General features: G+C 35.8%; 1 protein-coding gene across 3 annotated transcripts; it reads left to right on the top strand.

Moving 5' to 3' along the window:
• The first annotated feature begins 509 nt into the window (after positions 1-509).
• On the top strand, positions 510-9,343 carry LOC148599418 (uncharacterized). 3 transcript variants are annotated; one of them, XM_088559637.1, is made up of 6 exons: positions 510-2,177; positions 2,975-3,079; positions 3,729-3,956; positions 5,860-5,967; positions 6,338-8,706; positions 9,152-9,343. In XM_088559637.1, exons 2-6 carry the CDS (start codon positions 2,995-2,997, stop codon positions 9,260-9,262), a joined length of 2,901 nt encoding a protein of 966 aa, XP_088415763.1. In that variant the 5' UTR covers positions 510-2,177; positions 2,975-2,994; the 3' UTR covers positions 9,263-9,343. The 3 variants fall into 3 exon arrangements, with proteins under 3 accessions (XP_088415763.1, XP_088415762.1, XP_088415764.1); XM_088559636.1 differs by having other exon boundaries at positions 511-2,177; positions 2,989-3,079; XM_088559638.1 differs by having other exon boundaries at positions 511-2,213; positions 2,989-3,079.
• Positions 9,344-10,464: the final 1,121 nt, after the last annotated feature.

Raw genomic sequence — 10,464 nt, 5'->3', positions numbered from 1 at the left:
TCCACTCTATATTAAAAGAAGGCATTGTTCATTTTAATACATATCGTGCGAATAATGACGGCATGTAACAAAAGATAACTATGGTGCACCTGATTCTGCAGAGGACTTCAGACATCAATAGCTCTGTGTGGAGAAATAAACTTGTCAATGCCGTTACATAACACGGATGTTTACAGCGTTTTTATACCTAATTTATGTTCACAAATAGAGAGTAATGTTAAAGTTAAAATAAAGTTCTCGGTACGGGCATCTGGTATGGTAATACTGTTTCGGCTTAATGTGCGAGATTAAATTAATACTTGATGGCCACACTTTATGGACTCGCATGGTGGAGCGAAAGCGTAAAATAAGACATACATTACTGCAAGTATTGGCAATTGAACGAAATATATTTTCGCAGATATTTCATTGTATGATATGCCGTATCAACCCTCGCGTCGGTGGCCCTTGAGGTGATATTAGGGTCTCGGGTTGATATGACACGTGATGCAGATTTTACACGTAATATTTTATATTCATACTGCATTCATCGATGGTCCGGTGAAGTTGATGCTTAATTATAAGTGTCTTGTCTTTAGCGTTTCTGTGTAAAATGATTTTCAATAATTTTGTTCAGAAATCTAATTAATTACACATAGTATGATAATATGGAAAGCAACTAGCGACCTACATTATTTAATTTGCTCCCGTAAGTTCATACTCTATCAAGTTAGGGGAAATCTTGTGATAAAGCGGGGCGATAGACTTTTTATTGTGCTGATTAGGTACTCCTGCACGGTGTATAATATCAGGAATAGCTGTAGTTGTGACATACAATCTCTCCTGTAGAGCCTCGGTTCCTCAATGCACATAAATTTTAACGATGCATATTTTGCATTTATAAATGACATGCTGATATTATCTTAGGAAATTACACCGTATCGTCTATTTATTATTTAATAGAGCACCTGTTTCATCTTTATTTCATTTTCGTAAGAGACGTAAGTCATGCTGTTGATGGTCATAGCATAGTAGGCGTGGTTTCATAAGGAGCAGATCCGACGAACGCGCCCTTCCCTAATATATTAATGTTTTTTTTTTGCATGAAATTTAGATTTTTTCACAAATTTTAGCCCAAAGTTTTCTTGCCTGGTCGCCCGGCCTTAAATTCTATTTAAGACCCCTAACCTGAAATCCTGGACCTTTGTCGTGGTAAAGACTACCTTAAAATCATGTACTATTACTGACTATGTATGATAAAACATGAGTATAGATATTTAATTTCATTTATAAATACAGTAGTCTTATTGTATAAATGTTACACAGTTGTTTCTGTTTAAAAAAAAAAGACATCATAATTAATTAAAAAAAAACCTTCATCCTCCTCCCAAAAGAATGATATAAATAACAATAGTCTTTTAAAAAAACGCATGTCGGAAAAAAATGACCCTTCGATTTCCTATCGGTCGGATTTTCCTGATAATTGCAAGCAAACGTTACGAATACATTCGACCAGTGGCGGGTCAAGAAAGACGGGGTTCCAGGCTGTTAATGGACAATTCTTTCTCAAGAAATGCACAAAATCAACACTATTTTCCAACAGAAGCCCCCTTCCGGATCAACCACTGATGTGTTCCACATGTGACACTATGGAAAAGGGACGCATACCCCTGAAATAAAACGTAAGAAATAATGATATATGTACAAAGAACGATAACTCAAACTTCTATTCATGAATGACTTTGAAAAGGATTGATTACTTTGTTCTTTTTGTATACAATACTGAATCTCCGTTTTTATAATTTTCTCAATTTATTTCTCATTCCTGAATGGTTAAGACATCTGTTTTTTAGCATATTTTCATGACAATACAACAAATATTCGCCACAAAGAAAGAAAAAAATATATATAATGTAGTGTAAATTCAAGTTAGAACCTGTGAAGTTATTGAGGAAATATAGGTTTAAATTCATATTGATTTCTCAAATAAGGTCACGGTTATCCGCTTGAGTTAAGGAACCTATTTTAAAATCCAAATACACAAAATACATGTGCACAAAACAGGAATTTCGAAATCATATCCGAAAATGGAGCATAAGTAATTCAAAAGTCCACGTCAGAAGAAAGCCATCATGGGAATTCTATCTACCTTAAAATAAAATCGATCAACGTGCAGATTTCAACGGTTTAAATTGAAAGTAAGTTCAGTAAATAGGACTAAGTTCTTCTACTGGGTAAGAGATAGCACTTTACACCGGTATTCCTCCTCTCAAAAAAGACACAGAACTCGCAGATTACAATGTTTAATAACTTGATAATTGTAAACACAAATGTATTACCATCGTGTCAAATTTAAACTTTTTAAAGTCATTGTGGTTTGTTGTAACTGAAGGGGTGTATAACTCGAATGTAGGTGTGATATGTTTGTGCCTGCTTTCTAGACTTCGTGTGTTATATTCATGTTATATCCTGAACTTTTTGAACTTTTTAGAAAAATTAAATTACACCGCCGTTTTAAAACAAGTTATCTGTGTGTACCACTGCATACTTTTAAATACATGTCAGAGGCTTTTGTCTTATAATACATATCAAAAGCTTTTGCCCATTTTCAACTCATTAGCGATACCCTACTATTATTGCGTCAAAGTACTGACCAATTTCGGGCAAATCTGATATGCTTCGTACATGTAAGTTTGGGTTACTTGGTCATGATGTTATATTATGTCCTTGCATGCAAGATTTGAAATCTCCCATTCGGAACTTAAAAATTAGGAATTTAGTCTGGCTATACACATGTATTTAGTAAAACTCCCCGAAAAGGAATGACATTCGGAATAATTGTTTATTCGTTTTCCCCCCAGTTTAATCCTGTTTAAAATACATATGCAATGAAAATGGCATTAATTCTGAAGATGTTTGGTTCCGAAAGGTTTACGATTAATTCAGAGTCGATTTAGATAGGTTTCAATATAATTTTATACATCATTTTCTATAGTCTCTTGTTTACAGTATACCATGGAAGACACAGACGACTCACTGATTGATTACAGCTCTAGATATGAGAAGATTTGTCAGCGTCTGGCACGGAGTCTTTCTGGGGGTAAGTCTGGCAAGGAATCTATCTAAGGGTGATTCTAGCGAGAAGTCTTTCTAAGGATAGTTCTGGCAAGGAGTCTTTCTTGGGGTAAGTCTGGCAAGGAATCTTTCTGTTGGACAAGTCTGACAAGGAGTCTTTCCTGGGGTAAGTCTGGCAAGGAATCTCTCTTGCAATTAGTCTGTCAAGAAGTCTTTTTTGGGGAAAAGTTTAGAAACTTTGATTAGTTCTGTAATCCTGAACTATTTCTGTATTTTTGTCTTTTTTATTCTTTTCTGATCTTTCAATCTACCGTGTTGTCCATTTTCTTTATTACTTTAGGAAACTATTGTTTGATTTCTTATCGAAAGAGGGGAATTGGGGTTTAGAATGAAATTGGAAATAAAAAGGCAGGACTCAAATTATCCTTAAAATATTAGACAGCACAAGCCATTAGGGGAAAAATTGAATGGTAAGATGTCATACTGTCATGACATTTTAATCTTTTATCGACAGGTCCTATCGTTTCTCAAAATAATAAAAAAGGCCGAATAGAATATTTTCATTCTAGCCCCAATAAAATCGTATTCATCGTTATATATTAACTATACCTTGACTTTCGATCATTCTCGTATTAATTCATCAGTGCTATTTATGGTGCCGATTTCTATTGCAGATGATATCAAGAACTTAAAATTTGCCCTCAGAAATAAAGTGGATGAGACCGAATTGAAAAGGGTCGCCGATGGACATGATTTCGTCCAGATGTTAGAACGGAGAGAAATATTGTCAGAACAGAAGCTGCTACACGTGCGGTCACTACTTAGGGACGCCGGGGTAGAAAGTGTTGATGACATTATTCAGTTAGAAACGCACGGGCCTTCAGAGGGTCTTTCAAAACAAGGTACAATTTGAAAGGTTGGAAAAATGTACACTCATTCTGGTCTTCGTAATTGTAAACAATCTTGCATTAACTATACGACAAATCATTGTCTCTCTGACATACAGCATCAGCTCCCTAGTTTTTAAAGCAGTGAATCAAAGGTGGCGGATCCAGATGTGGGGTGCAGGGGCTTTGCACCCCTTTTTATTGGAAACTTTGTCATTTTGATGTGTAAAATTGACCAAAAATGGCAAATACTTCCACAGAAACCTCGGCTGGCACTTCTCCTTTTCAAAGTGTCTGGATCCGGCCCTGTGTGCATGAATAAATTACGTATTTCATAATACTAGAATAATGAGACTAGTTTTGTATGTCTATAGTGCTTACAAAGTAACAAACTGCCCAATTTAATCCTTCCTCTTTTATGTACCCTTAATTAAGGTTTTTTTGTTTCTTTTCGCTTAAACAATGTCGATTTTCCCATATTTGATTTAAATTTGATATGATATGTTGTTATGTATCGTTGAAACACTAAAACTTGTCCAAGTTTAAATACATGCGCATGCATAAAAGCGAGTGAGAAGAGCTGTGCGGCAATAGGCAGGGTGCAGTGAGAGAAACATTTATCGTCCGGAAGTGATATATCGCAACGAGAATGTAAAATAATGTATCCCTAAAATGATTCTTCAAAAACCAGAACAATATTTTAAACATCTAAAAATATAAAAGGATATGTCATATGCGCATGAGAACGTCACATTGTAATCAATGTCGCCTTAAATTAGTTCCGAAGACAAACAATATTAAAATGCCAGAATTGTAAGTAAATGAACAAATGCATTAAGTTTGTGGTTCAAAACACGTATTTATATTTTTCATATTTCAATAATAATTAATATATTTCAATGAAAATTTTATTCAATGTAAGTAAGAATAGTCATCAACTCTCTGCTAAGTACGTCTTCGGCATGTGCTATTTACAGTGAAACCTTTACCTTGTCAGAGTTGCCGTGCTCGCTTATAGGCAATGCCTACTCCAAATTAACTCTTGTTTCAGCCTCCAAGTGAACATGTCTAGAGCTGCTGTGCTCGCTAATAGGCAATGTCTACTCCACATTAGCTCTTGTGTCAGCCTATAAGTATACATGTCTAGAGCAGCTGTGTTCGCTAATAGGCAATGCCTACTCCACATTAGCTCTTGTTTCAGCCTCCAAGTGAACATGTCTAGAGCTGCTGTGCTCGCTAATAGGCAATGTCTACTCCACATTAGCTCTTGTTTCAGCCTCCAAGTGAACATGTCTAGAGCTGCTGTGCTCGCTAATAGGCAATGTCTACTCCACATTAGCTCTTGTGTCAGCCTCCAAGTAAACATGTCTAGAGCAGCTGTGTTCGCTAATAGGCAATGCCTACTCCACATTAGCTCTTGTGTCAGCCTATAAGTATACATGTCTAGAGCAGCTGTGTTCGCTAATAGGCAATGTCTACTCCACATTAGCTCTTGTGTCAGCCTCCAAGTAAACATGTCTAGAGCAGCTGTGGTCGCCAATAGGCAATGTCTACTCCACATTAGCTCTTGTGTCAGCCTATAAGTATACATGTATAGAGCTGCTGTGCTCGCTAATAGGCAATGCCTACTCCATATTAACTTTTGTTTCAGCCTACAAGTATACATGTCAAGTTTGTTTTAATACTGAACGTTACCTCAACATGAAGTTTGATGAATATTAAGTATTTAAAGCTTTTCTGGCCTCAATGGGTTACTAATATTATAAGGCAGTTTGTTGGTAAAGTTCGATGACAAGCAATGAATAGACAAGAAAGTGGAAACGGATAATGTGTCGAAGAGACAACAACCCAACCGGACTGGACCTTGAATGAACGGCGAGAAAACTCATTTTACTTCTCTGTACATGTTTTATTGTAGATATATATGACATACGGTCGATGAATGTGGTTGGTCATTTTAAAGAAACCATACAACTCAGAAAGATGGTGGATATTGTAGAAAGAAAACGGGCTGTTCTCATAAAAGGTGAAGTTTACGTACATTAAATTTTCATTTCCGTCAAAAACACGCTTCTTATACTGCGTTTAGATTAAAGGAACTATTCAGTAATATATACCACAACGCATTTGAGGAGCTCACAGTACCAAATTTACCTGCATTAATGTTAAAAACAATTAACACTGTCTTTGTCCATTTGGAGACTCCAATGCCGGTTACCAATTTTGTTTCTTGTTGAAAATTAAACCAAAAACCCGAGATGCACTTTCTTTTATTTTCAATACAAGAATTTCTGGCTATAGTAGAGTTAGACTTCACGGCGAGTTCGACTTCACAAGAAAGATACTGGAACTCCAGATTTTACGATTTCATATATTTTATTTTTACCTGTTTTCAGGTCCAAATGGTTCGGGGAAATCTCAGTGTGCCTTTTGGTATGCTAGAAAGTTCCAGAAAGAAAATCAAAGCGCTGTTGTTTGGCGGGTACATTGCAAATCGGAGAAAAGTGTATATTTGTCGTTTGCAACACTCATGTCACATCTAAAAATAGAATGCATTCTGTCTGATAGTGACACTCGTGACTGCATCGACACCATGTTAGAACTAGCCATCAAGTGTCTGACAAATCGAAGAAATGTAAGACTTAAACACTTGATAGTCTTGGACGATATTGAGTCACCAGAAGATATCAACGTTCACAGCGCCATGGAACGGTTCATTGTTGCTGAAAATATTTATGTCGTTGCAACTTCAAACAAGCGATTTTCTAGGGACCATTTTGATTTATATGGAATGAAAATGGATCGCATGACGGAAGACGAAGCCGTGTCGCTGTTTCCTTATACAACAAAAAGCGAAGAAAAAGAAGTTAAACTGCTGGCAAGAAATTTAGATTACCTCCCTTTGGCTCTGTCTCTAGCAGCATCCTATATCAATATTACACATATAAGTATTCAAGAGTACAATAGTAATTTGTTGGATTCACAGCTACAGGCAGATAGTCTTGGTAAGCAAAGTTTAGAACGATCTTATAGCATGACTTTGCAAAAACTTGACGACCAAATTACGAACTCAGCCAGACGAGTTTTATCCCTTGTTCCTTACCTTAGTCATAACAACATTTCTGTTACGCTGCTGAAAAGCTTTCTACCAGAAGAGCTATCTCCCTCTGAAAGAGAGGTTGAAATAAACAAGTTGTTGCTAGCACTGACTGATTACTCCTTAGCAACGGTCGAAGGAGTTGGAGAAAAGAGAATACTTTCAATGCACGGAGTTTCTTGCTTGATGATTAAAAACGCCAAGTCCGATGCACGGATAAAACAGGATGTGAACTTTCTCCTAAGACATTACTGTTACTATCTAGATACAGATGCTAGACTTGTAGAATCCATGAAAAATAATATTTGCTTTATCCATCATGCCGTATTTCTTCTGAAGAAATATTGTGATTATTTCGACATTGACTTGTTTGAGACTAAAATCTATGAATGCTTTTTATGTTGTGCTGTAGCTGTAACATTTCGTTTGTATGGAAGTACGGAATTATCAGCAGACGACTATTTTGCTCGCGCTAAACAATTATTTTTTCATGACATTCTTTCAGTGCCCCTCCCAGAAAAGGCTTTACATACTGGAAACGTTGCGAAACTGGAAGATTATCTTTACGGTAATCTCGTGGAACAAGAAGAAGTTCGTCAAGTTTATTTGAAAATACTCGAAAAATCGAAAAACAGTATTTCAATCGAATTCATTGAAAGGTTTCTTACCAGAAAAGTAAGAAGTTCTCGCGAGATGCAACTGTTTACACATTATGGTAAAATAAACCCAAAAGAATTACGAAACAGAAGACTTCCTCTTAACATTATCAAATCTCTGATGATGGAAGATATCGTTATTCCTATGTCAAATATCAAGGATACCTTTCTAATTGACTTGTTGATAGCTATTATGAACAACAGCAGCAAAAACAAATGGTGGATGGAATCGTCAAAAGACCATAGATACCAGACAAGCAAGTCTGGCCTGCATGACCAACGGACAGACAGTCTCAATGAATTTAGGTTTGCCCACAACCTTGCTCAGTACTTGAATCTATATTTTCGTGACAATTACCCTTCATGTAATCCTCAAGCCAGTACATCTACGAAAAGGAATGGTATTTTGGCTTTTCTTAGGTCTAATGAAAAAATTGACAGTGATGAACTCAGGGATGTAATTTCGACTTTAGATGAAATGTACAACAAAAGTGGCGACTCTTTCTATGTATCTTTTGGTGTTCTCAAAATGGCTCCAAAGTTCAGTCTACATCATAGATGTCTTATTACGCGCATGCTAGTCAAATGCTACGTCAAACTGTGGGAAAATGACGGTGATCAGAATGACCTATCAGAAGCCTTGTTTCAAGCTGATAAACTTGCTGGATTAGCCAATGAAATGAATGAATGGATTGTTCTAAGTAGTGTTTATTTGGAAGTTGCTCAAACATATATGCTTAACCCGACCATGGAAAACATCCACCACGCTAAAGTCAATTACAAATTAGCTTGTCTCAGAGCAAAAGAGGGCGGGAATATCATCAATACAGAGTACCACTTAAAAATGTACGACCAATATATGGGGTTCTGTTTAAAGTATGGGAATCTGGACGATTTGGCTGACGCTGAACATATATGTATTGAGATGGTTGATAGATTTATCAATAGTGAGACTAAAGACATAATGCAGAAGCAACTGAGAAAGATAGAACAAAAAATTAAAATACAAAAGGTAATCACATTTAGAAAAGAAAAAAATAACATTATACCAAAAAAAAAAAAAAAAAAAAAAAAAAAAAAACCATTGAAACACAGAACACAACAAAACGATAGCAAAAGATATGTATACTGAACAACAGAAAAAATGTGATTTGTTTTATTGTTATTATGATGTTTTTGCCCTAATTGCTCGTGCCATGCCTAAATCTTATTATTGCATTTACCAACCGCCAGTTTAGGTTGATGTTACATAGGAACAAGAATCAATATACACAACAATGCTTATGGTACGCAAGTTTACTATTTAGAACACAATGCACAAACCGGTACAATTGATAAGGGACGACCTGAGGAAAAAGAATCCTGAACACCTGCTTATTTATCTACTTTTAGATATGCAATTTGCAACTTTAAAGATATGTGTTACAGTTAACTTCTTCGGCCCTCGTCTTTTTCAGCTTGCTGCAATTTATGGACGATTTAGATTTGGACTGATTTTCGTTTTAGTAGTTCTTGTTGGGATCGCTCTGTGGGTGTTAAGTCGGGAACCAGGAAGTGAAGAACTGTGACATTTTTTTTCATCTTCAGACTTTCAAATTTAATATTTTGTGATATTATTAAAATGTGCAATAAATTGTTTATGATCAACATTTTATGGATGTTTTTACAAACGTCACCAACGAAAGAAGGTCTAGTTGCTGCACGAATCCGTCCGCCCTTCCTTTCGTCTCGCTTATACCTACATACTTTGTGTAATCCATAATTCAAAAATATTGAATCATTTCCATCCAACTTTACACAATGTTTACATGACTGTATGAATTGATACAAAGATATTGTTCACAGTAAAGGATGGAGAGCAAGCTAGAATCAATACCACCTACTCTCGTAGTGGCATTAATAATATGTGGATACTTAAAAATTCTAAAGATTTACTTCAAAACATAAAATCCTGTAGCTTTTTGGAAATTAGTTCTCTCCAAACTTTTGACTTCTCAACTCCTTACACTACGTTGCCACATGATAACCTGAACTCTGGTTTGGAAGGACTTGTTCGTTAATATTTGGCTGATTTAAAAAGTTATTTTGTTCTTGGTTACAATTAAATCCTTCTACGTTTGCTAAAACATTCTAAGATTTATGATAAAAGAGACGACTTGAATTCTAATATAATAAGTTTTCCTTACCTGTTCAGCAATATACCTTCATCTCCTGCATATGGTGTTTATATTTCACAATTGATTTGCTACGCTAGAGCAAGTACTGACTATTCTGTTCTCCTTGGAAGTCATAAATATCTGCGAAACAGACTTCTGAATCAGGGGTATGAAGGAGTGCGTCTCATAAGGTCTCTTACCAAATATTTTTTTTTATATATCATACCTTGATTGAAAAATACTCAGTTTCTTCTAAAATAATGAGTAATGATTGTTTTTTGTAAATTGTTTTTTTTTTTGTGCTGATGTGACCACTGATTTACCTATTAGGACACAATAGCATGCACATACTATTTAATCACCACCAATATAGTTATGCCGCGAAGGAAGAAGGAGGTTTAGAGCGGTAAAACCAAAATTTAAACCACCATTTCGTTTGAAATGTATGTACCAAGGCAGGACCATTGCAGTAGCAGCTGCTCCGGTGGTGTTGTGTCTATTTTGCCAGATTTGTTTTGGACTTAACTTGATTATGGATCGGATTAGTGTTCGGTAATTCTGTTGTTACCTTCATTAGAGATGTCCACGTCCATCTATGTCGTATATGCTTATTA

Source organism: Perna viridis, chromosome 13 (genome assembly GCF_037379345.1).
Source record: "Perna viridis isolate PV_CMFRI_1.1 ecotype Kerala chromosome 13, ASM3737934v1, whole genome shotgun sequence".
NCBI lineage: Eukaryota > Metazoa > Mollusca > Bivalvia > Mytilida > Mytilidae > Perna > Perna viridis.
This window is presented reverse-complemented; position numbering and strand designations above follow the sequence as displayed.